Here is a 27,998-nt window from a genome sequence, read left to right as displayed (position 1 = left end):
ACACAAATATCTGGACAATGTGCTAAGAGAAATGGGTCGAAATTAAATCCTGGAAAAGTCGACGCGAAACTAAAATTAACCACAATTCTTTGCGAAGAAGCACTGACAACGTCTAAATACGTTGTTGTTTATAAATACGCCTCGTGGCTCTTTCTGGTCTCTTTCTACTTGTACGGCGTCAACATATCTGCACGTTTGAAGTGGATACATGCACTAGAATATGGTTTCGTAACAAAAAAAATGATATATATAAGTTTTAGTGCCTCAAAATAACAGCACGTGCACGGCTATGTTACTAAACATCGACGTCACGCACTTTTAGACCAATGAGCGTGCTGCTTATTGGACACTGCCCAGCAAACAGAGGAGAAACAAGAGTTGCTGTTTGTAGTAGTTCTGGACACCGCTAGGTCGACTTGGTTCGTTCTTGGCAGTCTGTGTGTGGATCTAGTTGACTAGTGAAACAAATGTCGCTCGGTAGAAGCGTTTATGTCTGTTTTCGCCCGTGTTTTAGAGGAGCCTCGCCCCTCAGCCGTCGTTTTGTAGACTATGGGCGACATGCTTCTGACCCTGCATTTTCTGTTGACTTTGACCAGACCAAAGATGCCTACAAGAGCAAAGCCACCCTGGAGCTGCTCAGAAACCTCTTGGTTTTAAAGCTCTGCTCATATGACGCTTTGGTTGATAATAGTAAAGAGGTAAGGTATTTAAAAAGGTTAAATTTTTTGGTATGTTGGCATCATAATATAATTCTATAGAAATGGTGTGAACTTAATTATACATAAGTATAATAAATATAAAAAAATCACCTTATGACAGTGATAAGACAGACATTGATATACACCTTCAGTTTCATTCAGTATGAAATGAAATGAAATTTAAAAAATGCACATATAAATGTTATATGTCATTGTGCAACCTATATGTGTTGTTTCCATTTAAACCATCAGCGACAGTGAACACACACACACACACACACACTAGTGCACTAGCGGCCATGAACACACACTAGAGCAGCAGGGAGCAGTTGTGGGTAGGTGCCTTGCTCAAGAGCAGCTCAGCCATGGATTGAGGGAGGACAGTGCTGTTCCTTCACTCCCACCAGCCCCAACTTTTCTGCCAGTTGTGGGAATCGAACCAACAATCTATCAATCCTAAGCCTTCTTCTCTAGCCATTAGGCCATGGCTGCCCTATGGATATTCCCTACGTGGAAAGTCTCCACGTCTAACTTTAACTTAAGCTGGAGTCCAAATGGGTATATTGACAAAATTAAAAGGATGTAAACACATTTCCCATTTGAACATCAAGCAAACCTGTCATTCAGGACTGCCTGTGGATTTCCAGAAATTTCCTTTGACCTGTGGTTCCATATGTTTGCAGGTCTTCCTTGCATAATAAGGAACATACACACTTTCAAGGTAGATCTGTTTGTTTTGGACATTGCTGCCCCTTTTTAGCTCTGTCCTCTCCCACATCACAAATAACTCTCTGCTGAAGTGAATAAAGCACATCACACCAGTCCCATGTCCAGCGTAGCATTACCAAACTGATGTAGATGGCTTGAAGTGAACAAACTACTTATGTTCAAATATGCAAACCTAGATACACACGCTCATGTTGATATCTATCTATCTATCTATCTATCTATCTATCTATCTATCTATCTATCTATCTAGTACAGTTATTCATTAAAATATTTTTTTAATATGTACATTTAAATGACAACAGAATGTATATGTGCTATTTAATTAAAACCCAGGCTCAAAACACCAAAGGTCTGCTGATCTAATGAAATATACAACTTGCCTCCTGTATGATGTGTACTCGTTGTTACCTTTTGTTGCTTTTCTGCTACAGAATTAGAACAAAAAAAAAAACATATTATAGTCATTTAGCTGAAGTTGCAATGTCAAACTTATTTACCTTATATACCTTTCATTGAACTACCTTTAAGTGAAACAAATTGGAACATTAAACAGAATTTAATCTGCCTGTAGAATAGACTAAACAAAAGGAACCGACGACCATGTGCCTCGTAGGTGATAACACAGTCATTACTAGCAGTCTAGCTCAGGCCAGAAAAGTAGCATAGATATTCTGGTCAGGTCAGCATTGTCGTTTAATTTATTGTAAAAGATAATTGTTTAAAAATCACAATATCAGTATGACCTATCATGTTCTTTGTTCCACTGTAATATTTGCCATAGTGGTTTAGTGAGGCGTGATGACCTTTTGGTGTGGCCTTGTTTTGGCAGAAATTATAATGCTATGTTAAAAATCGTCTGAACAAATGAATGAACTAGAATACATTGTCAAATAATGACTTGCAAAAACAAACATGTAATAAGTAAATGGGCTGTCGTGTCATCATCTGTTTGTAACTGTGTACTTTGCGTAGCTATACACTGCTACTACACATAGTTTTGTTGTTTACACTCTGTGATGGTCTAACTCTGTCCTTTGTATTTTGTACTTGTTCAGTGTTACACATCTGGTGTTTATTACCAAATTGCACTCAGAAAAGTGTATTATGATGTCATTTATCTTGACAGCCATAACACTGTCTTATAACTGTGTGCTATTTTTATCTCTGAGGAGCAGGTGTGAGCAACAAGCCGTCCTATACCTGTACTGTGTAAGTGCCTCTTGTTCCCCTCCACAGATAATGGACCTGAGCAAAATGCTTCTGGGTCAGAAGGCCTTCGAGCAGCTGATGAAAATGACATTCTATGGTCAGTTTGTGGCTGGAGAGGACCACCAGTCTATCAAGCCTTTGATTCAGAAGAACAGGACATTTGGAATCGGAAGTGTGCTTGACTACAGTGTAGAGGAAGACATCTCTCAGGAAGGAACTAGGAGGAAAGAAATGAGGTACTTATGTTAAAATTACCTCGTTTATTGTCTGTAACCGTTTATCCAGTTAAGGCTCGCTGTGGGTCCGCAGCCTATCTGGAATCACTGGTCGCAAGGCAGGAACCCACCTACCAACGTGTGTTTTTGGACCATGGGAGGAAACCGGAGCACCCGGAGGAAACCCACGCAGACACAGGGAGAACACACCAAACTCCTCACAGACAGTCACACAGAGCTGGACTCGGACCCACAGGACCCTGGAGCTATGTGAAAGCGACACAATCAGATTCTAAATTCTGATTGGCTGAGCCATATCTGTTGTGTATATTTTGCCAAATAGACAAGAGACAAGGAGTGGAGTTTTATGATGCAGAAATAATCATGCAACATCAGTACCTGACCTCACTCATGCTCTCTTCACTGAATGCAATCAAAACCTGACAGAAAGTTTCTAGGGTGCAGTGTAAAGAAGCAGATGCTTCAGCAAAATGGGGATATGTATGTGTGTGTGTGTGTGTGTGTGTGTGTGTGTGTGTGTGTGTAGAAACCCCTGTTTTGATTGGCTGCCTTTTCTGTGCCTCATTTTTAAAGCGGTACAAATCATTGTGTGTTCGTTCTAGTAATGGCCTGAATATCATCATTGGCCAAAGAAAAACATGTATCTCCAATATAGTAACATTAAAAGAGAAGGAAAAACCTTCAATTTCAATGGCAATCAATGTAAAAAAAAAATATTCCATGCAATTGTGGAGCATTTCTATTGGTCATCATGAAACTTTCACACATGCAAATGAGTTGTGGTGGCTTTAGTGACATCACAATCATGAGGATTTCAGAATGGGTATTTATAGATTAGTTTCTGTTCATGAACTGAGAACGGCACAGCTTGGCATTTTTAACAATGCTAAATAATACTTCAGCTTCTTTTGTTTCTAAAATTCAGTTTTTACACACGGGGCTTTGCAAAAGCACTGTAAATGTAACAGTTGTGCATGGGCTTCATGCTGTGCATCAGATTCATTGTATACCTAAAAAAGAAAGCCAGTGTCTTGGATAACATGAACTCCGCTTGCAGTGTGTGGCACCCCGAAGCAAAGTGAACGGTTTATGAGCATTGTTGCACACGCAGATTTGTGAAGATCTTGCTGGTGCAGAACTGAACAATTTTCATACTAGTCTAGCTTGTTGCATCCCAGCTGCAGTGAAACAAGGAGGCAGGGAAATGGCGTTTTATATCTAGGAAATAGGTGTGCAAATCGGGTGCAGTTTGTTTAGAGCCCTGGGGCTGGGCATTAAGAACTACTCCATCTCCCTCCGCGAATGTTTGAACACTTCACTGAATGGTAATTCGCAGCAAATGTGGACATTTTGCAAGCCCTAGTGGCCACAACCCCAGCAGTTATGCACTATTATGATGGCTCCCCTCTGTTTTTGAATGCACACAAACAGAGTCACTTGCCAGTAGCAATGGAACTGCAGATGGGCAATCATTCTTTCAGCTGAGTGACTGCCTGAGACGTGGTTTGCATCAGGAGTCTCTGTGTTTAACCCCTGGTGGTTGAGCAGTAATATCTCATTCAGAAACAGGATTACAGAAAATAGAAAGCTCTTTTCCCATTGGTCACATGCATCAAGGCCTAATGCACCTCATTGGCTGAAATGGGGGCAATCAACTCGCTCACTCTTGGGGGAATTTTGTCACAGCATTTTCACAGAGGCCACTGTTGTTACTTGGAGTGAGACGTTTATGTTTCCGTGCCTCATTTCAGAGTTTGTATACGTCTGGGAAGTCCGAAGTTGGTCTTTTGATCTTAATATTAATTAATAACCACTGATGGCTAGTAGCCATAACACCCAAACACCTGAACACACAAATCCACTCAAGCTAGGCAGGTTTGGGCCTGGCCAGTACTTGGATGGGAGACCTCCAGGGAAAAGTGGATCCTTCAAGTTGTGTTGGTGGGGCCAACAGGGGGGTGCTGTCCCTGTGGCCTGTGTGGAGCCCAATGGACACCTTACTGAACAAATAGCACAGGTCCTGTTATTCTAAGGTCATTAAAGACCCTGTGGCATTTACTTTGAATGTGTACGGCTGTTAACAAAATGTCCTGCTGTATCTCCCACTGTCTCCTAATCATCCCCTCTCATTCCTCTACTCTTCTCATTATGTGGTGAGTGTACCGGTGTGGATCGGCTGTCGTTACATAATCAAGGTGGATGCTGTATACTGGCGGGGATTGAGGTGACTCTCTAATATTCCAAATAATATAAAACACTGAAGGATTAGAACAGTGCTATATATGTGTCATTCATTTATCATTAATAATATGTCACTAATCTTCTGGGAAGACTTTAGGTTTTGAAACATTTCTATGAAAATGTATTAACTTTAAGCCACGAGGTCCTTAGTGAGGTCTGGTTTTGAAACTGATTAGAAACACCACTCCCACTTCTCCCAAGGGTATAAAGTGGTGCTCTGTTACTCCAGAGAAAACAGTGACAGCCAACACAGCCAAGAGCTTGGGAGCTTTCTAGACGACAATAGGCCTTTGGCTCGTTTTTATGCTTTTGTATGGAGTTTATAAAAGCTGTGTGTCCCTTACTGAATATACACAATTCAACTTTAAAGCTGAGCTCACTAAAACTTTAGGACATGCAGTGTAAATGCAACAATAATGCTGAAACATCATGTAGTTTAAGGGGAAGAGTAAGGTGAAGAGCAGAAAAAGCAGTGTAATAGAAAATGGTTTAGGAGTTGTGTACTGCCCTATTGAATTCAGGAGAGTGTTACACATGATATACAGTAGCTAGAGCTTGCACAGGCATTTGTTTAACACACTTACAACCTCTTCCTTTAATACCTCAGGGATGCTTCGGCTTCTAATACGATAACACCATTATATCATGGCTTACGACACCTTTATGTCACTGCGGTGTCAATATTATGACATTTGGTTCTGGTAAATTGTACCATTTATTGTAGCTATTGACCTTTTCCAAATAGGAGAGCATGCAGTCCGGTCCTTAAAGGTCTGCTGGCTGAAATATAATGGAAAACACCCCCCCCCCCACACACACACACACAGACAGAGAGAGAGAGAGAGAGAGAGAGAGAAGGAATGAAATGGACAAAGAGAGATGACTTGCACTTAGTGACATGAAGAAAAAGAGGCCCAACATAAAGGGAGTTCCAATAAATCTACTCTTTCCTTGTCACCGCTTCTCACATTAGACACAGCTGTCAGACATCTAAGTCACTTTAGAGAGTGTCCGCTAAGGTTACACGCGGGCAGATCAATCCCGTGGCGTCTTAAAAAAAATGCCCCTGCAGTACCCACCACGCACCTGAAGGGGGCACCGTAGCAACACATGCCTCTGTCCAGGGGCTAAAGCTTGAAATGGAGCATTTATTGGAAATGCTTTTTACGACCGCAGAAGACCCAGGCTGGCCACTGGCTAATAAAAGCTAATTTATGTTCATCATGTGTATGTGTTTTAGAGGCTCTGCCTCTATCAGTATTGCATTACTGTCCACCCCGGTGGACGCACTAACAACGTTACGCAGAAGTGAGTGCTCAGCTTTTCAGCATTACCCAGAGTGCAATAAAAAGAAACGGAGGATGTGGCCATCCGAGTATTAGTCGGCATCCGATACGCAGACATTTCTACTGGTCAACCGGACATTCCAGCCCTGTCTGTCACCCTTTCTGAGTTTAATATATTAATAACAATAAATAGATTGTTCCTAGGTGTTTGGTAGGAGAGTAACTTAAATATGTTAGTAACAGCACTATCTTAGAGAGTATAGGTTTTGAGGATTTATGATGTAACTGAGCCAAGATAGTTTACAGAATCACAACAGCAAAGACAATATTCACAACATTTTGAGAATTAAATTGTAATATTTTAAAAATAAATTTGAGGTGCAAAATGTGGCATTATTTTTTAGAACTATTTGCAGTATTAATTAATAACACTCTGGTGCTGATTTATATATTTATATAACATTATTATTACGCCATTAAATAAATATATATTTTTAAATGGTGTAAATATAATGTCATATTTTGTACTCACTTAGCCCTGTATTTGTTAGTGATTTTCATCCATTTTACCCGGGCTCTGCTCAAGCTTGTTCAGGATGTTCCCCGAATTGATCAAGAGGTTTAGGTTTTATTTAGCAGACAGAATCAGTTTGTTGAGCTGGACAATCCTTTCATTTTGCAGCATCTATCTGCCCTTCATTTTAACAAAGTGCCTGTAGTAAATCATCCTGACAACACGACCATCATGCTGGGAGGATGCTTTGTGATGGTATTTGCTGAGGAACGGGCAGAGTTCATTTTGCCACATTATGCGCATACACGTTTTTTCACATCTGACCACAGAAATCCTTACCCCAATATTTTGCAGAGTTAGTCTAGTGCTTTTTGGCAAGCACAGGATGTGCTTTGAGGTGGATTTTATTAAGTAAAGCCTTTTTTTAGCCAGCTGTTTACAAAGCTCGGCTTTCAGTGCTCTGTAGCTGCTTCAGAATGACTGTTGGCCTCTCTATGGCTTCTTTAGCCATCACAAGTCTCCTCCTTGCCCTTGTAGTGAGTTTTGAGGGATGGCTTTGTATAGGCTGTGACTGGGTGCTATAATAGAGTTCTCATTTTTATATATTAATTGATTGAGCAGTGCTCACTGGCGTACACAAACAATTGTGGCATTTTCTTATGTGGGTTAATAACTCTGACCAAGGATATTTAAGGGAGACTTTTATTTAGAAAATAATTAATTGTCCACAGATAAAGGCCAAATGTAAGCCATCTGTGATTTAAAAGAGGAATATATTTCATCCACAGCATAGGAGCTTAATAAATGACTTGGTGATTTGTGCTATGTAATATTACAGTTTAATATAACACAGTATACACACACAAACAGAGTGCAAAATATAAAAACATAATTTGTAATCTAGAAGATTCTCTGTATGCTGCAGCCCACTTAGAACCCACTTTCTGCTTCCTGGTCATATTTACCAGTTTTAGTGCACATCTGCAAATTCAGAAAGCCTTTGGATATATGTTTGTGAATTTAGAGCCAAAAACAAACTGAACTGTTAATTATTCTGTAGCAGAATCTGCACTTGTGTTTGTTTGTCTGTTGGTTTGTTTTTTTTTGTTTTTTTGCTCTGCACATGCTTAGCACAAGAGAGCCCAGGTGTTAGCCAAGCACTCAAAGCCTTTTCCAGTGGAGCATAGCCACTAATGAACAGTTTTCCCATATTTCCTTCATGTTCACAGATGTCAAAACAGGAACCACAGAGGTCTGAGTGCTTGTGGTTTCCTTACTAGAGTCAAGGGAACCACTTCCACCCTAAATATTTTATATCTTCCAGTTAAACTTTTGAGTGTGTCAGAATGCAGGCAGTGAGTGTAAGTGAAAGTGCAGAATGGGGATTGGATTATCCATTTGGGTTTGGCATGAAGCCCATTAGCTACGATATGTGTAACACTAGTGTCGCCTGTCTATCTCTGTGGAATACAAATGGACTGGAAAGAGTTGGGTTTGGTGCAGTGGGGCTTAAATTACGACAACACCTGTAATGTGTTTAAAACCTTTTTTCTGAAAATTACTTTTCACAACGTAGTGTTTAATGGCTTTTATGGACAGTAAAGCAACAAAGCTCCAGGGTCCTGGGGTAGCAGGTCAGTCCTCGCTTCAGGTCAATGTTTGTGAGGAGTTTCATGTGTTCTCCATGTGTCGGAGCAGGTTTCCTCCTATAATCCAAAAACACATGATACCAGAATGTACATATGTATGAATGTGTGAGTGAGTGGGAGGGTGAGTGTGTGATGCCATGTGATGGGCTGGTACATTGTCCAGGGTGGGTTCCTGCCTTGTGTTCAATGAATCTGACTGGGCTGTGGACCCATCTTGTGTTCAGTGATTCTGGATGGGTTCTGGACTCACTGCAGCCGTGAACAGGATTGAAGGGTTGCCGAAGATGAATGAATGGAGGCATTTGGATAGCATCCTGTTGAGTATCTATAGATATAATTTAAAAATTGGTTGATTAACATCATTTTTATTGTAACAGTGTTAAGGCTATATTTTTCTCCGGCAGCTAGAACACTGTTTACTTTCTGTGTATAACACTGTAATGTTTTGTCTGTGTTGAGCAGTTAGTGAGTAATGAGGGGTGACAAAGGAATTGTGACAATGCACTCCATACTTTCAGAAAAAAGGTACAGTAGAGGTACATCATTGTCACTGTAGGTACAAACAATGTAAATGTACCTTTAAAAGTACAAAAGTGATGTTCACGTCCAGTTGTGCTCCCTAAAGGTACATTACATTCTCTTCTCCAGAAGGAGAGGGGTGAAATAAAAGAACATACGTCCTGGAGATGGGGTGTATGAAATCAACAGAATTTTAAAACATACAGTAATAAAATAATAATATTCACTAATTAAAGGTACAGAATATGTACAGAATACAGTTTTCTTGATATCATAACATTGTGTACAACCGCCTATAAGTGCGTAACCACAATGTTCCAAATGTTCCAGCATCTAGAGTAATGCATATCTAGAAGAATAATGGTCCTCTGCAACAAAGGAGACAAACATTTAGGCTTATACATGTAGATTAAGTTGAGTACACACAACAGTATAAATCTGAAAGACTGACAGCACAGACAAGTACTGCGCTTAGGAATTTAGTTTCGTATTCTTCTGTGGTGTTATGACATAGTGGTAAAGTTGACTTAAATTGAATACATTTACTTCTGTGTTGATTCAGAGAATGATATCATCAGTTTCATATTATATTTCTTTCTTTGTTAGGTCAGACGTGTCATTGGCAGAAGAAGAAACTCTTGGTGAGTATCTCCATTTTGTTGAATAATTCAGTGACTATAATGTAAGACTGCAATTGAAAGGCTGGTGTAGCTTATGCTGGTAAAGAATAGTGGATAATTCAGCTGGGGTTGAATTTTTAGTTTAAGCAGGAAGACAGCACTATACCAGTCACTGGGCAAGACTTCTAAAGCTGCTCTGACCTACATCTGTATATAGGTCTGGATAAGAGTGTCTGACAAATGACACATGTAAATTAAAATGAATTAATCATAAATGAAGGACACTGAGAGAATAAATCTTTCCTTTTTCAGGAACAGTGCACAGTGGCAGGAACTTTATGCCCCGGGGTCATTTTAAAGATCACCAGGATGGCGTGGGGAGCCCTCAAACATTCTTTTACAGCGATGAAGCCAAATGTGACCAGCACATGGAGACGTTCATGAAGTGCATAAGAGCATCAGGTGGGAACTATGTGAACAAAACAGTCATTTTACCACACAACACAAGCCTTGTTTTTTTCGCCTGGCTTTAAATTTTGATGAGACCCATTGCAAATGGACAGCGCATCAGTGACTTTGAGGTCAGGGCCAATATGAAGTACATGAAAAAGAGTTCAACTTCTTTGAAAATTAAAGGGTAACTGGAAGTTTCAGATTCTGGGGAAAAAACACCAGTTATAAGTAGTATCTACACATGTTTGGTCATATAGTGTGTGTATATATGTTTATAATGTACTGAGATTTGTTATTTAACTTCATATAATCACAGCTTTCTAATATATATCATGAAATCCATTTATTGCTTAACATTCTGGGCAATACTAAAATTCCTCAACAGCTTTACACGTGATCTGAAATTATTATAAGGTTTGCAGTGTGGGAAAAACTGATAAAGATTAATAGAAACCATAGACTCTTTTGGCTGACTGCTGGTTAAGTTTTCATGTTGATTCCAGGGTGAATGCTAGGTCTCGCATGTTGTTTGTGGAGGAGGTTAAATTTTAACAAACTTCTAAAAACAGTCCCTGTGACTCTGAAGAGAGAAGCCAATTTAGCTTGTAGCACTCTTAACGGATTACCACAGCTGTTCTGAAACACGCTTGTTCACTCAGGTGGAAGCTCTGAAGATGGTTTCGCTGCCATTAAGATGACTGCACTGGGACGTCCAAAGTTCCTGGTAAGAGAGAGATTTGAGCCTTTGGACGAGGTTCAGAAAGGGTTCGGATGTTCCAGGCATTTGTCTGGAAACAGCTTGGCAGCACCAAATTTAACACGGCGCCTGGTCACAGCTTGTCATTTCTTGTTCCCTGCTTGCTCTCAAGGTGCGGTTTTCAGAGGTGCTGGTGAAATGGAGACGTTTCTTCAGTTTCCTCGCTGCTAAACTGGGGAAAGATGACCGAGAGGTGCTGGAGCAGAAACTGGATCTGGAGCAGCTGCAGGTAGAGGAAGGGGGTCAATCCCAGGGCAGAGCATATTCTGTAGAAGAGGATAACACGAGCTCTGAAGAACCAGATGCTCTAGAGTACTTTCTGTAGATTCACACACAAATGTATTTAAAGAAGAAATCCTTACGATTTTTTTTTAATTAAAAGTATTCCTGAGTGTGTAGGGACATTTTTGAATGTGCCTGTGACCATCCCTGCAAAGCCTAATATATGAATCCTAAAATTAGAGTGGTCTAGGAGGTTTTTGCTGGAGTTTTTTGGCCATGTCACATGTCTTTATGTTCTCAGGTCACATTCACGTGTGCTTTCTACATTGCGTAAGTATTTCATCATAAATGAACAAAACAATAAGCTTAAAAACACAGGATACAATTACACATGGTCATTTATTTACATTAACTCACGTTCAAGACACAATTGCTGTAGTTTTGAAAGTTAAATGTTTTCCCATTCTTGCTTGTTATTAGATTTCAGCTGCTCAACAGCCCCAGGTCTCCATTATAGTGTTTCTCCTTTCATAATGAAACAAATATTTTTCAGTGGGTGACAGGTCTAGACTAGTTTAGCACCTGGACTCTTTTACTAAGGTGCCATGCTGTTGTAATCCATGTAGAACATGTGGATTGGTCTTGTCTTACTGAAATAAGCAGCATGTTGCCCCCAAAATTGTATATATCATTCAGTATTAAAGGGAATGTCTATAATTGTGGAGAAATGCAGTTCTCTCTGGTTGTTTACATTCAGAACGTGGAGCGATGTGTTTGAGGGGGGTTTGTACATTGTATTACCACAGAAACTCATTTGTAACTCGAGTTGTTTAGTTTTGTAGCACGCTTGGTAATTTAGTTAGCCATCTATAGAGTTTGGAGACATTTTTAGCTTAAGTGATTTAAGCAATATTTCCCACCGATGGAGCAGGAATAGGGCAATGGCCTCATCACGGTTTGTGTTTTTCAACGTTTGGAGTTCTCTCTGTGGTCAATACAATTGTAAAGACACATATTTGTGTCTAATATACAGTATTCTTGACTAAGCTCTGAAAATCCAGTTTAAAGAAATACTGTTATGCTCATGTGTAATTGACACATTCTGTTTGAAGATTAGTATTACTGCTCATGCATGCATACAATCCATTGCATTCTGTAGGTTTGCTAAAACAGAATTCATATCCCCAGTGACTACTGTAGATCCGGAAACATTACAGCTCATAGACTTTTCTTAAGGCTCACAGTCTAGAGCAGCTTCATCTCTGCCGATGCAGGCACATTATTTCTGAAATTAGAGAAACATATATTCATTAAGATGCAGGATATGGTTTATTCACCAAGTGTTTCTTTTGACACTAGATGAATTAATGGGAAGTTTATCTGCCTTTGCTTCAGTAACAGCCTCTAATCTTCTGGGAAGGCTTAAGGCTAGATGTTGGAACATTTCTGTTAGTTTGAATGTTCAGTTTTTGTTCACTCCTCTCAAATGGTTTTGGAGTTTCATCACTCCAGAGAATGTAGTTCCACTGCTCTACAGCCCACATAAACTTTACTGAGGTCAGACACTGCTGTTGGATGATTAATTCTGGATCACAAATGTCACTCCTACTCGAACCCAGAGGTATTATGTGGAGTATCATTACTTCAAAGAGCAGTTTCATAGCCCAATGCTGGGGAGGGCTTTTATGCCCCTTTATCCAGTGCTTTGCTTTGGGCTTGATGATCTTATTCTCGTTCTATTGGTCAGTTCTTTTCTGTGATTGTTCAAGCTGTGTTTATACAATTAAATGCCGGGGGACAACTAAACATAGCTGAATTCCCAAATTAGAAGAGGTGTACTTAATTTTGGACATATAATGTATACAAGTCTTTGAGAGTAATAGAGCTCTAACCCTAATAGTCCACAAGATAAGCCCTGGAATCATCCATTTTGATTCAGGAGTGTGAATATTGGCACACCCAAAAATGATTTCATGCTGATTAAATCCTAATGTGATACCATTTTAGCTGAGCCTCAGGGGTGCCACTGGAATCAGGTCAAAAGATCCAATTGACTGATTGGCTCTGTGGGAATCTGTATTAAAAAGGCAATGTGGTGATTGCAAAATAAGGTCCTTTTTAATGATATGCTATAGTATAATCTTCCAGCTCATCAGGGTCTTGGGGAACATCTTAAAAAAAAAAAAAAAAAAACACTCAGCTGTGTCAGAGTTATGAGTTGTTTGCAAGGAGGTAGATCTCCAGGCAGAAGGTTGGAGATGACTGCACTGTGTATGTGTGCTCTATAAAGAAGTAATCCCATCAGTGTAGAACTGCTTTAGGGCTTAACTTCAGCATAGCAATGTCTCCACATCAGTTATAGGGAGGGAATAAGGGCGACTGACTTGGTTTTAGGGCGTTCAGGTTCACAACGCGAGTTATATTTCAGTTCCGTTACCTGAAACCTCAGCCTCTTCAGTATCCAAGACATTTATCCAAAGAGATAAAAGTATAAGCCATAGAAGTTAGGAATTAAAACTTATTTTTGCTATGCTGTTTAAATACATTTATGTAATCACTGCCATAGCTGTGTTAATACATTTTTTATATAATGTCCCTTTGCAAGCTCATTCAAAATTGCTTTACAACAACAAAGGTAGAGCAAACAAGACCCACAAACAAACAATTCCCCAGCTCACAGAGGGGAAAAAATAAAACTCTTGATCAAAATACAAGTCCGCACCTCAGTTAGACTCCCCTGTCACAGTGAAAAAGTCTAGATCCCAGAGAATCAACACCATCAACACAGTTAAAAAGAAAAAAAAAAGTCCTTTTTGGGAAATTCCCCAGTCTTTGCCTATTAATTCCCAAGTTTGCAAGAAGGTCCCTGGGCCATGGCTATCAGCTCCTTGCTGTAGTCCAAAAGTCCTCACCTTGTGGCTGTCACCTTTGTCATCATGGAAAAAATGTCCCCGGCTGGCAATCAATGTTTCAACCAAGAGAGAGAAATTCCCTGGCTTATGGCTGTCAACTCTGCTGCCACTGTGAACTTTGCTGCTGTGTGGACATCAACTTTAGTACTTTAGTTACTTTAGTAGGAAAGTCCCTGGCTCAGGCTATCAACTCTGCAGCCCAGTCAAAGTCCACTACCTTGATGGAAAGTCTCTCAGCGGTGTCTCAGTCCCAAGCCAAGTTATAAACAAATCATAAACACACCACACCCAATACAAAAAAAAAGAAGCCAAGAAGCAGCTACAAATATACCAGAGTTTTTATGTCAAAAGAACACATTCGCTCACTCATGAGATCCTCTGTTGCTGATAACTGAGTATGAAATAATGAACTTCATTAGCTTGTAATGGGAGTGTTTTTTTCCCAAATAATTCTGTACAGTTTTTATTGATCTTCACTCTATTTATGCTCTTGTTTTTGCAGCTTGTACTTACGAGTCTGAAATCAATTTAAACAGAGCCTTGCCACAAACAGACACTGATGTCAGTGAGAGGAACCTGCTTTGACCAGGAGCTTTTTCCTTTTAAGAATGCATTAATTAAAATTCAGTGCGACACGCCGTAGCTTCTGTAAAGCTCTCCCAGTGTGTTGCTATCTCAGCCGAGGCATGTGTTATCTCTTCCAGGCATTTTTGACTGAGTTTGGTGCCAAAGGCAACATCCACAGCTGGTTCACTTGTGAGAAACTGCACTCGTCACGGTAAGACCAGCTCTTCAAGTCTGAAATATCTGTTAAAACTTTATAAAAATGAGGGTCAGCTGTATCCGTGTCGTCAGATTATCATACCTGAAACTTTTAAATGGGCTCAGAGACTGTACCACTTTACAAGTGGAAATCTTCTTTATAATTGAGTTAATTTAATAGTTGTAGATGTGATGAAAGAAAAAAAGTTTTTAGGTAATTCACCGTATTCAGCCATACATCTAAAGTCTCTTCTTTTAATTAAAAATTAGGTTACACGCTATTTTAGGATCAGATTAGAATGTATGTTTCTTGTAACGAGTATTTTATATATATTTTTTTCATGTCTGCATAGTTCTGAATGTTATGTTGCAAAAATACCGATAAAATAAGTACGCCTTTCAAACACGTAAATATTACAGTGCACCTGTAATGCTGTTATTAAGTCATTCTAGTATCTGGTAAATATCTATCATTCTAGCTGATGGTAGGTAAATTAGTCATCAAAACTACAGTATTAACAAATGACTAATGTAAATTAAGCATTTTCCGAAGCACTTGTCTTGTACATCACAGTGATTCACACTATATTTCAGGTGTGCATTATGATGGCCTATGTAAAATGTACAGATAATAAACAATAGGTTTTTACAAATGTTATTCATTCATTCATTCATTTTCTGTAACCACTTATCCGGTTCAGGGTCGCGGTGGGTCCGGAACCTACGGAATCACTGGGCGCAACGCAGGAACACACCCTGGAGGGGGCGCCAGTCCTTCACAGGGCGACACACACTCACACATTCACTCACACCTACCGACACTTTTGAGTCACCAAGCCAATTAAGAATGTGTGTTTTTGGACTGTGGGAGGAAACCGGAGGACTCCTCACAGACAGTCACCCAGAGCGGGACTCAAACCCACAGCCTCCAGGTCCCTGGAGCTGTGTGACTGCAACACTCTGCTCCACCGTGCCACCCAAGATGTTATTCATTTAATGAATTATTTATTGTCCAGATTACCCAAGTATTGACATGTACTATTTAATGAACTCTTACGAAATGCCTGTGCCGTATACACAATTTTCTGTTTAAACAATGTACAAAATAATGATAATAACTGATCCTTTTTTTGCTCATGTAAGCACTATCGATATATTGGACTGGAACAATCTAATTGATGAGCGAATGAAGTCATCTGATCTTCTGGTGGTGCCCAATCTTGAGGTATGGAACAAGCACCGACACCTTATATGGCCTTCAAATGGACTTCAAGCACTAACTTCGAACCACACACATTGCGTATATTAAGAGCGCCCTTATAAGTGCAGTATTGTTTCATATCTTCATCAATCATATCACTAAAAAGTTATATAAAACAATGCTATCACTAATGTAGCATGTTTATGGTAAGAAATGTACTGTTAAATGTATTTTTGTTTGTTTTTGTTTTTTTATACGCTTTTCTTGGAGTGAAAGCACTTAGTTAATTGCCTGGTCTTGCCCATCTCTACCATTTATACTGAGATATCCTATCTCATACAAATTAGTCATAAACGTCCAGGAGATATAATAACATTACCCCACTTACCCAAGTAAAACTGTCCAAACAGGGCTGTACATTTTATACAGGTAATCCAAAAGAGCAAATGGAAAATAACATGATATAATTTTTGTTTACTTTGTGATGATAGACTGGTTAAGTCTGAGTCAACTTGATTTTGTTGCCCCGCAAACACAGCAAAACGCGTTATTAGTTACATTAAGTCATTTATATTGATAAAGCAGTCTTCCAGGTTTGATTACTGGATAACTCCAGACTGCAAGCTCAGACTGTGTTATTAAATGCAAATTATCATTTTATTGAAGTATTTGAAGTCTCAGCTAAAGATATAGGGTGTAAATAACAAAATATATACTAGCTGTGTTAAATATACAATAAAATAAAGTAATTCAGTTAGATATTGTGTGACGACAAAGGCATAGATAAAACTTTAAGTCTCTGTAAGCCTCTCATTCTAACAGATCTCTTCAATTAGTAATTTAATGATGGCAGTGGAGAGTGCTGTCTGATACATCAATTCAAATTGCTCATGTTTCAATCTTCACTCTCATATTCTCACTCATTGAAACATTTTTTTAGGTTTGTGGCACCTTAGACATAATGGATTAAAGCATTATCACTGTATTACAGTCCAGCACAGAGTTGTCAGTCAGAATAACATTGTACTGACTTACAGTGAACCCTCTCTCTAAGGAACCAAACAATGCCCACAAAATGGCCTCCACAACATAACAGTTTTCCCCCCAGTTATTTGTTTTTGCCAGATCCACTCATCAGTGAGTCTCCCCTGATTTCATTGCCACCTGCCTGAGGTTGGTCGGGGTGAGCATGTGCTTCCTCTGAGATATGTGAAGTGTTGGAACTACACTGAAAAGCTTATTGCAATGCAGACTGCCCGGATCTGTCACATCAGCTCACAGATACCCCTGTCCTCTAGCATTAAGAGCAAAGAAGTATCAGGCTTATTTTGCTCCCCAGGACTCATGGCTGAAGCATCACCAGAGATTGAACTCCTGATGAAGGATCTCCTGATGATAAGTGGTCAAGTGCTGGACAAATATGGTCACATTTTGTTAATAACATTCTGTGTGTAATTGGCAGACAAATGGCCCCTAATAAGAGAAAACATCATGGGGATTCATTCTGATTATCAGATATGTTGACAGACATTTATTCAGCTTCTGCACTGAAAGTAAAACTGCTCTTCAGTTTTAGGGGAGATACAGCAATAAATATTCAGTGTCCTGGTTTTGTTTATCCTGTATTTCTGTCATTTCTTTGTAAAGTGTTCAGTTTTGAATTTCCTGACCTACTTAAATTTTTCATTACGTAAACCTGCGTGTGTAAGAAGACCTCCCTTAGAAACACATTTTTACATAACAAAACCAATTCCTTTACTTTAACAGATGCATTCTCTGTTTTCCTTTCCTGTTTTCTTCTTTCTGATTGAACAGACGGGGTGTCTGGAGCCCCTTCTGAGGAAATTTACTGAGGAAGAGGAGAAGCAAATGAAGAGAATTTTGCAGAGGATGGAAGTGCTGGCTAAGGTGAGTATGGAGGAAACCTGGTGAATAGTGGCGCTAGTTGTGCAGTACACTAAAGAAATTCAAGTTTCTGGCTTATGACTTTTTTCATTTTTAATCTGTTGATAGTTTGTATATAATATATTAATTAGTGAGTAGTTATATTTGATTTTCATGTTTACCATGTTAATCCAAACAGTCCAGACAGTTATTAGTCTGTCGCTAGGCAGAACAGCATATACAAACTAAATATTATGACATTTAAATAGCTATTATAGTTAAATAAATATTTTAAATAATGTACAATAAATATTCATTCATTCATTCATTATCTGTAACCGCTTATCCAATTCAGGGTCATGGTGGGTCCAGAGCCTACCTGGAATCATTGGGTGCAAGGCAGGAATACACCCTGGAGGGGGCGCCAGTCCTTCACAGGGCAACACACACACTCACACATTCAGTCACACACTCACGCCTACGGACACTTTTGAGTCGCCAAACCACCTACCAACGTGTGTTTTTGGACTGTGGGAGGAAACCGGAGCACCCAGAGGAAACCCACGCGGAGACGGGGAGAACACACCAAACTCCTCACAGAAAGTCACCCGGAGCGGGAATTGAACCCACAACCTGCAGGTTCCTGGAGCTGTGTGACGGCGACACTACCTGCTGCGCCACCGTGCCGCCTGTACAATAAATATAATATGTTTCAATGTATTACACTATCATTAGTTATACTGTTTTATAGTATCATAGCTATGTAGACTTTATGATATCATAGATGCAGTACATGGCCAAGAGTATGTTGACACCAGACCATCACACCTCTGAGTTGTTGGATATCAAGTTCTAAATCCACATGGACATAAAAAGAATTAGGAGGGGCTTCTCAAATACTACATAGTTCTGTTTGTTTAGAATGAATGGGAATGGGGAAAAGGGAAAAAAATGATTCAGAACGCTAAAAAAATCTTTAAAGGTCCATTCAAAAGATTTTGTCATTCATGTTCAACACATCACTGTCCTACATTATACCCCTGCTCTGGGTCAGCAGGTCATGGTCTGGTGGCTGTACTCTGAGGACAAGAAAGGAACAGAAGGGCAGTCTTGCAACCTTTAGCTATTACATAGACTTTCTCTGTTATTTTTACACAGGAAAAGTGCATTAAGGTCAAACAAGACATGAAGGCTTTTCGAGAAAGTCACAGGGTCAGGGTGCACTGCCTTAATAGACCAAGACAAGGTCAGCAGGAGTCAGCCCTCTGCCTCTGTCCAAACAGAATTACACTGGGCTTTCTTTAGACAGGGCTCCAGTTCAATCAGTAAATTCAATTTACAAGACTTATATAATAATAAAAAAAATGGCTTAATAATCTGTGAGTGAAGATGTGCTATGAGACAAATATCTTTCTCTTTGCTGAACTCGCTGACCTCAGATTGAACTCGAATGAGTTGGAACTGACCCTAAACCTGGTCTTTAGTTCACCGTCTGTCTGAAACACCATTAGTTTTATCCCTTTTGAGTCCTTTATGATGATAAAAGCATGACTTGATACATAGTGGAAATGCACATGCATGCACACACACACACACACACACACACACACACGAAGGCACACATTTCTAAACATTTTTGGAAGTATAATGTGTATATGGAAATTTAGTGGCAAGCTGCTTGGGACACTTTCGGTTGCTTTCGGTTGTTATTTACACACACACACACACATCTGAACAGTTATAATGACACGTATTTGTGTTGCTGCATAACATATCACATTTTGAGTGTATGGGGTTCATTCATTCTATTGATGTTTCATTCAGTATGTCACATGTAGTGCTATATACCCTGCAGGGAGTGATATATAGAGTGTATATGTGTGTGCAGTGTGCTGAAGAGAACCGTGTGAGGCTAATGGTGGATGCAGAACAGACGTATTTCCAGCCAGCAATCAGTCGCCTTACGCTGGAGACACAGAGAATCTTTAACACACAAAAACCTGTCATCTTCAACACCTACCAGTGTTACCTCAAGGTGAGACGATCACACACAGCACACAGTTTTTACAACTGAAGGAGACAATGTGTTGTAGCAGATGCTGTCGCAATAGCATGCAATGCTATTGTTAAACTGAAATAACCTGAATTCAACATTGTTAAAATTCTACTATGAATTAGCCAAACTGTGCTTTCTGGGCATTGGTATTGTAGTGTTTATTATATGTTAATTATATTAGAGTCCCCAGATTATGAATTTACAGTAGGTACAGCTTACTTTTTTAAGGCTATTGTATTTGTCTTGTAATGACTCTCAGAAAATCACTTAATGTCTACAGTTATTGCCATATTATTTCTCATTTGTATCCTTTTTGACATGAAATTCCAACAGTGCTTCATCATTTTGTGACAACGTCATAATGAATAGACTAATAGAAAAATACTTTTCCATTCACTTTCAATCAAAGTTAAGAAGGATTTTACCTTTGAAACATTATCAATTTGGTGTTTTGCTTCCACAGGAAAGGTATTATTCTATTCCGTTATCTGTCAATCAAACACTCAGTTTTTATTTCTTCAGACTTTTGAAGATTAACTTCTAGAAATCTCTTAGACCTGATTATTGGGTAACGACCACCTGGTCATTTATTTGATTAAGGAATTTCATAGTAAATCAATAGAAAAACAAAATAAGTATATTATTAGCTATTTATATTTGTTTCACTGATATGTTTGACAGATTATATGTTGTGTTATTTGGTATTCAAGGAAGCCTATGAGAACGTATGTATGGATGTGGAGTTGTCGAAGAGAGAGGGCTGGTGTTTCGGGGCTAAGCTGGTTCGGGGGGCGTATTTAAACCAGGAGAGAAGCAGAGCAGAAGATCTTAGTTATGAAGACCCAATCAACCCTGACTACGAGTCCACTAACCACATGTACCACAGGTGAGAGCGTCTCTGGCCACTTCAACAGCTGACGCAGTGAAGCAGTAAAGCGTATCAGTGCAGGGCAGTGCAGTATTTTTAGAAAAAAAAAAGATTAAAAGGAAAGTGCAGACTCCTACAGAATGTAAACCTAATGTATTTGTATTTTACTGTGTTGATAATTATATCATTGTATCATTGTGGAACCATTTGTCATTGAAATCACTTGGTAATCACTAACCCTAACATTACAGGCATCAGAAAAAAGATGGACTGTGTATCTGCAAACACATTATATTATAGGATTATATATAAAATTCCATTCAGTTCAGTTTTATTTATAGAGAGCTCTTTACGATTGGTTTCACAAAGCAGCTTTAATAAATTCCAGGTCCTAGCCTCAAGTGAGCAAGGCGACTCCCTCAGAGCATATACAAGGCTTGTATTGAAAACATTAAGCCTATTCCAGATGTTTGAATGGTAGATGGGGATTTTTGGATATATACTTAAAGGCCAAATGTTTGTGGACTGCTGCTTACGAAGAGTTTTTTAAATCAAGGACTGTCCATCCATGCTGCAATAGCACCTCACACCCTTTTGAGAAGGCTTTGGAGTAAATTTTTGAATATTTCTGTGAGTTTTTTGTTAATAATCAGTCATAGGTATTTTAGGGGTTTTGTGTATTCTATATGTGTACATCAAAGTAAGTAGATGTGGTTTCAACAAACATTTGGACATGTGTTGTGCGTCATCACATGAAGAAAACATAGGTTTGTGTCTGAATGTGTGATTGCTTACCTGTGCCTCCTCTCACTGAGCTATTGCTGTTTTGTGGAGGTGTCTGGACCATGTGTTGGAGGAGATTGAAAGGAACAGGAAGGCTAATGTCATGGTGGCGTCACACAACATGGACACCATCAAGCATACACTCCGAAGGTGGGAGTCCTTTCTGACTCACGCACACAACACCGTCACACTGAAACATAAACACACACCCCAGAGATCGAAAATCTCTGACTCACACACATATACACAGACACAGTACACACTCGTTTGTGAGAAAAGGAAGAGAGGTGTAGCATTATGGGCTGATGACCTGACCCCATATCAGAATTACACGCTACACTACACACTCTTTCTCTCACTGCCCGCCACTAATAGAACATGACTCACGCCCAAAGCTAAGTAGTTAAGCCTCAGTCTTAGCCATCACATCCAACAATGCATCACAGGCGGCAGCTATTAGATCAAACAGTTTCCAAAAAGCAGATCCATGATTGATGCCCCAGATGAGTGAGTTATAGTCCGTACAAATGAGCGCCAAAATCTAATCTTATTTAACATGGTGCAATCACTGCTTTGGGCTAACACCTCATTTACCACAGTGCGCGTCTATTACAATGTCACTACTCTTTAATTAAGCCATTATGAGTGTGTATTAAATGGGCACTCAGGCCAAAAATGAAAGATCTAAACCTGTTACCCCTTTGGTAAACATGTTTACTCAACCTCTTACAGCTGTTTCAATCATGTCCAAACTGGCTTTCCCTATTTAAAGGAACACTAGTTAGGATTTTGTATTTTTGCTCCTGGCCTCCCCCTAGAATTGTAGAGTGTAATTCACTTTTACACTCCATGGGTGCTCCGGTTTCCTCCTACGGTCCAAAAAAGACATGTTGGTAGGTGGATTGGCAACTGAAAATGTTCCTAGGTGTGAGAGTGTGAATGAATGTGTGAGTGTGTCTTTCCCTGTGAAGGACTGGCGTCCCCTCCAGGTTGTGTCCCAGATTTGTGCCTAGTGATTTCAGGTGGGCTCCAGACCCACTGCTCCACTAAACTGGATAAGGGTTACAAACAATGAATGAATTAATTCACTTTTACAGCATTGCCCTGAAATCAATGGGGAGTGAGAGGAGGTGGTTTCCTACCCACCCACAAAAGTTACATAGTAAAAGTTAATAGCAACAACAAACATCTTATTCTCCCAATTGCAGTTCAGTGAATCTTCACAATCATGTTAAAGCTGCAATTTTAAGGTAAAAATACTACCTAGTGTTCCTTTAAAGACTAAAACACCTCCTTCTGATGATGTGTCTTGAGGTTGATACTTGGGAGTGGTTAGATTTCTTTAGTGTTTATTTATTTATTTATTATTTATTTTAATATATATTCTGTGTATATATATATATATATATAACAATGAATTTGCTATATTGTCTGTCTGATTAAAAACATGTATATCAATTGTTGTGGATTTTTAGTTTACTAAATTTGAACACAGCAGCTACCCTTCTATGGAGATACCCTTCAGGTTGTGTTAATATTTCATGATGAATGGACCAATAGAAATGCAACAAAATGACTTGGAATTAAACCTGTATACATTGACTTCCATGAAAGCTAAGAAGGTTTTTCCTGTAAAGATACTATTTTGGGAGATTCATGTTTTAGACGCTCCGGTTTCCTCCCACAGTCCAAAAACACACGTTGGTAGGTGGATTGGCAACTCAAAAGTGTCCATAGATGTGAGTGTGTGAGTGAATGTGTGTGTGTGTGTGTGTTGCCCTGTGAAGGACTGGCGCCCCCTCCAGGGTGTATTCCTGCCTTGCGCCCAATGATTCCAGGTAGGCTCTGGACCCACCGCGACCCCGAATTGGATAAGCAGTTACAGATGATGAAAAAACATGTTTTTGACAGTGACAATATATTAATTTCATTAAGATATTAATTTTATTGTTACAGTATTTTAATTGTGTGATATTATCTAATTTTGTTATTTGATGGTGCCTTTTATAGGATGAATGAAATGGGCCTTTCGCCATCTGATAAGAACATCTACTTTGGTCAGCTTCTGGGAATGTGTGACCAAATCAGCTTTCCACTGGGTATGAAATGTACAGGCAAAAGCAGGCAAAAGAATTTTGTCATCTATTTCATCATTTATTCCAATTTCAGTTTATAAGCCAAGACATATTTTGGGGCCTGAAGGTAACATTTTCAGTTTTCCACTGAGCTGTGATGCAAATGTAACTAAAGTGATGAAATCTCTTTTGAGAAAAGCTCATTTAAAGGTTCTTCTGTGAGATAAAAGAGGTCCATCTGTGTCATTGCTTCCAAAAGAACCCTTTTGAATATATTGGCACCCTTTTGCTTTCAAGAGTATGGTTACAGCTAGAGTAAAATAGTAGCCATCATGAACCATCAATTTTCAAACTGTGTAAATTAGACATTTCAAGATATCAAATGCTGCCTTAAACTACAGAAACATACAGATACGGGAATATGCCGTATCTGGTAGTGGGTGTTGTATTTCCTTCTCAAATCTCTAGACTTGCCCCTTTATTAGTTCACAGCATATGCAGATTATGGCAGCACGGTGGTGCAGCAGGTAGTGTCGCAGTCACACAGCTCCAGGGACCTGGAGATTGTGGGTTTAAGTCCCACTCCGGGTGACTGTGTGTGAGGAGTTTGGTGTGTTCTCCCTGTGTCTGTGTGGGTTTCCTCCGGGTGCTCAGGTTTCCTCCCACGGTCCAAAAACAAAGGTTGGTAGGTGGATTGGCGACTCAAAAGTGCCCCTAGGTGTGAGTGAGGGTTTGAGTGTGTGTCGCCCTGTGAAGAACTGGTACCCCCTCCAGGGTGTGTTCCCGCCTTGCACCCAGTGATTCCGGGTAGGCTCCCGACCCACCGCGACCTTGAACTGGATAAGCAGTTACAGACAATCAATGAATGAATGAATATGCAGATTAGTATTTTACATAATGTTTTACATAATATATGCCAATTAAGTTTGTTTTGCTTTATCATCACTTAGTAATAAAGTAGAGCATCCAGCCGATTCAGTCAAAGCCATACACTTCACTACTAAGCACCAGGACAAAGAGTGTCGTTAATGTGAAATACTGAATAGTGCCCCTTGTGGAGCATTTTATAAATGTGAGTGAGCAGGTGAATCACAAACCAAATCATTAAGGTACTTTGCATCCAAAAATGACCACAGATCACATATCCCACAAGATTGTTTCCACAGACTAAATCATACTTGTTTTATGGTGAAAACATATTGTAAGGTAAGGGTTAGGGTTTGGCTAATAGTATTTATCAATAATGTAAAGGTAATTCTACACAAAATTAGTGGAAATCTACGTACTGGCCCCAAAATATATAAAAACAAATGTGTGTTTTGTGTGTGTGTGTAGGTCAGGCGGGTTTCCCGGTGTATAAGTACGTCCCGTATGGACCAGTCAATGAGGTGATCCCGTACCTGTCCAGGAGAGCTCAAGAGAACCGAGGTGTGATGAAGGGAGCTCAGGCCGAGAGAGAGCTGCTCTGGAAAGAACTTATTCGCAGGCTGACAAGTGGAGAGTTATTATACACCCATGTGCTCTAACACACACACACACACACATACACGCACAATCATATACAATCTCTAACATACTTCCATGGACCTGCTGTATGCACCACTCTGTACCTCCATACTCGTGCCTCATTAATAATAAACAGTCAACGTTGAAACACTCCTTATAACTTCAGTGTGAATGGATGGGGCTTAATTGCTGTAAACTGTTGAGCAACATTTCATTTTAATACAGTCTCATTATCTGAGTACAAGCATAATATTAAAATAATTATAAATGATATACACACACACACACACACCACTAAACTAATCTAACCCTATCATTATCCAAAGAGTTGGTAGGTTGGTTGGAAATGAGTAAAGACGAAGCTGATTCCTCACGGATTCCAGACAGTAGTGTAGGACATGCTTATACGGGAGATTTCCCACCCTCTGTGTTTATCTGTCTTTTTCTTAGAGCAGTAGACAGACGTCTAAAGCCTCTGGCAAGGGATTCGTACCACTTTTTTTTTTATACTTCTCTTGTTCCCTTCACCATTCTGTTCCCTCTTCTCCATCTTATTTCCCTAGACTACGTACTGGAGAGTTTTAAAGAGCAGTTCCTCTTCAAGGCACACACATCTCTCTCTCTCTCTCTCTCTCTCTCTCTCTCTCACACACACACACACAATAGACTCTACCATTTATTTTATTTCTTTCCTGTATCCCTTTCTTTCTTCTCTCTCTCTCTCTCTCTCTCTCTCTCACCTTTATTTAATTTCATTTTCTTGTTCTTTTTTGTGCAGTCTGTCCTTTCTTTCATCTCTTCTTTTCCTTCACATTTATCATTCCTTCTTTGGTTTCTCACTTTTCTTCCTCAGTTTTTCTGCTTCTCCCACTGCTCTGCTCATATGCACTCTCACTGTCTCTGTCACTCTCTTTCCTACCCTCTTTTTTCCCCATTCATCCCCTTTAATATCTTCCTTTAATATCTATCCCTACTTCCAATCCCTATTTTCTTCCACACCGTACTATTATTTTATCTGTCTCTCTCTTCACTCTTTTTGTTTTAATTTTTCTCTCCTTCCTTTCCCCTCATTGCTCCCATGTTTTTGTACAACTCCCATAACTGTCTGCAGGTCTTCTCCCTCCCTCCCGTCCTCCCTCCCTCTTTCTCTCTCTGACATCTATCTCTCTGGCGTCTTTATGACTGGGAAAGGGCTTCTTCCTAAAATGTCAGCCGGTCTGAATGGCTCAGTCGCTCTCTCTTTTTTTACACGCGGTCGTCATTCTTCAAGTGGGACAACAGTCATAAAAAAATAAGCATGGCCTCAGAGCCAATAAAGAAGCCCATCAATATCACTCCATTAATGATGGTCTGAATTCAAGGATAACTACACGTTGAAATCCTGTATTTATTTACGCTGTTTAGACGTTTATTTTTTTTTAACCTACTCCCCGCTCCAGGCTTCGTTTATATGAAGAGTGATAGAAATGTTTTCTGGCTCAACTTCTGCTGCAATAATATGCTGGGAAAAGACTGTTGCTAACAGAACAGTGGGTTTAATGCCGGGTTTAAGTAATAGTTGTACGAATGCACTGACAACATCAACAGTAAACAGTCTGAGATATATTGTTTTGTGTTGACAAAAATAAATAATCACAATATAAAACACTTAAGAGCTTACAGAAGTTTGTTTGGACTGAAGCCCAGTCACTTATCAGCCAAAGCAACAGAGGCTTCAGCGTCCATTCCAGTGATTAAATAGCTATTGTTATCTGTAATGGACGTACTTTACAGTCCCATTTTTTTATGCCAACTTGTGTTCAGTGGGAGTGTGCTGGAGATGAGCTTTGTGTGTTAGTGAATTGTTTTAATGAACCAAGGCCAAAAAGTGGGCAAGCAACAGTGTCCAAAGTTTTCCAAACCCTTCCTTTGTTACTATTTATTACCTTCTACTTTCTATAGGGTCATGGAATCAAATTAATTTGTACAATAATAAGGAAAAGCACTGAGCTGCGTGAGTGAGGAATAGCAAACACATGAGCACCGCTGCTTGGTGCATGATTTGATGGCTGTAATATTCCAAGCCAGTGCTCAGCATTGGGTGTGTTGACCTTAAGCGCATGTGTAGCTGTTCATAATTTTCTGTGGGGCTTATGGAGAAGTCATTACTGGAACAGCTCAAAACTCATTTTGAAATTGGGATTACATGAAAAATAAGCAACCAACTTCTTAAACTGAACTTGGGAAGCGTGGAACAGATTCTATTAAAGTCATATTATTGTTTCGGTTGTTAATAATATATTTAAAATGGAAAATAGTAAAAATGAAGGATCTATGAGTAGATGGGTCCAGATTAGGCCCAGATTCCTACTGTGTGCGTCACAACTTCTTTGCTGTAAAATGTGTGAAGACCAGAGAGCGGAACTGTCATTATTTTCTGACAAGTCACCAGTCCAGACTGTAGCATCCTCCACCCCCGTGCTGTCCACTTTTTCTGGACAGAGGAGCAGCGGAGGCTAAACTGGGCTCCCTCCTCCACACTGAGCTGTCCAGCAGACACTGAACTTTATATATTTGTGTCCTCACTGTTTACTGCAACTCTGTGAACAACAACAAAAACAACAACACAAATATTTTATTAAACAAACAATATTCATAAAAGTGATTGCACAGGAAGACACTTTACCCCCTCAATGAACCAGTTTACGCTCCATGGATTGGGTCCGCAAGGGGGTGGACATCATTAGCATAAAATTAGCATGGAATCCAGTCCACTAGGTGTCACATTAATGGCAGTTTCATGATGTGATGGAGAATCTTGTGGGAAAATGACTGATTT

At 39.6% G+C, this 27,998-nt stretch overlaps 1 protein-coding gene across 1 annotated transcript; it reads left to right on the top strand.

Moving 5' to 3' along the window:
- The first annotated feature begins 367 nt into the window (after window positions 1-367).
- On the top strand, window positions 368-25,718 carry LOC136677026 (proline dehydrogenase 1, mitochondrial-like). Its single transcript, XM_066654376.1, has 14 exons — window positions 368-698; window positions 2,664-2,872; window positions 9,688-9,722; window positions 10,014-10,163; window positions 10,814-10,878; window positions 11,024-11,140; window positions 14,750-14,823; window positions 15,951-16,032; window positions 17,824-17,916; window positions 19,781-19,927; window positions 20,659-20,834; window positions 21,651-21,749; window positions 23,610-23,698; window positions 25,010-25,718. The coding sequence occupies exons 1-14, from the start codon at window positions 468-470 to the stop codon at window positions 25,198-25,200; spliced, it is 1,758 nt and encodes a 585-aa protein (XP_066510473.1). The 5' UTR covers window positions 368-467; the 3' UTR covers window positions 25,201-25,718.
- Window positions 25,719-27,998: the final 2,280 nt, after the last annotated feature.

This window comes from Hoplias malabaricus, chromosome X2, assembly GCF_029633855.1.
Source record: "Hoplias malabaricus isolate fHopMal1 chromosome X2, fHopMal1.hap1, whole genome shotgun sequence".
In the NCBI taxonomy this organism is placed as follows: domain Eukaryota; kingdom Metazoa; phylum Chordata; class Actinopteri; order Characiformes; family Erythrinidae; genus Hoplias; species Hoplias malabaricus.
This window is presented reverse-complemented; position numbering and strand designations above follow the sequence as displayed.

Bases quoted from the DNA above. Each gene is read 5' to 3' on its own strand.
- LOC136677026 (XM_066654376.1), top strand. From the start codon at position 468: ATGTCGCTCGGTAGAAGCGTTTATGTCTGTTTTCGCCCGTGTTTTAGA. The intron at 9,723-10,013 runs GTGAGTATCTCC...TTCCTTTTTCAG, and splicing joins GGCAGAAGAAGAAACTCTTG to GAACAGTGCACAGTGGCAGG. The intron at 11,141-14,749 runs GTAGAGGAAGGG...TATCTCTTCCAG, and splicing joins TGGATCTGGAGCAGCTGCAG to GCATTTTTGACTGAGTTTGG.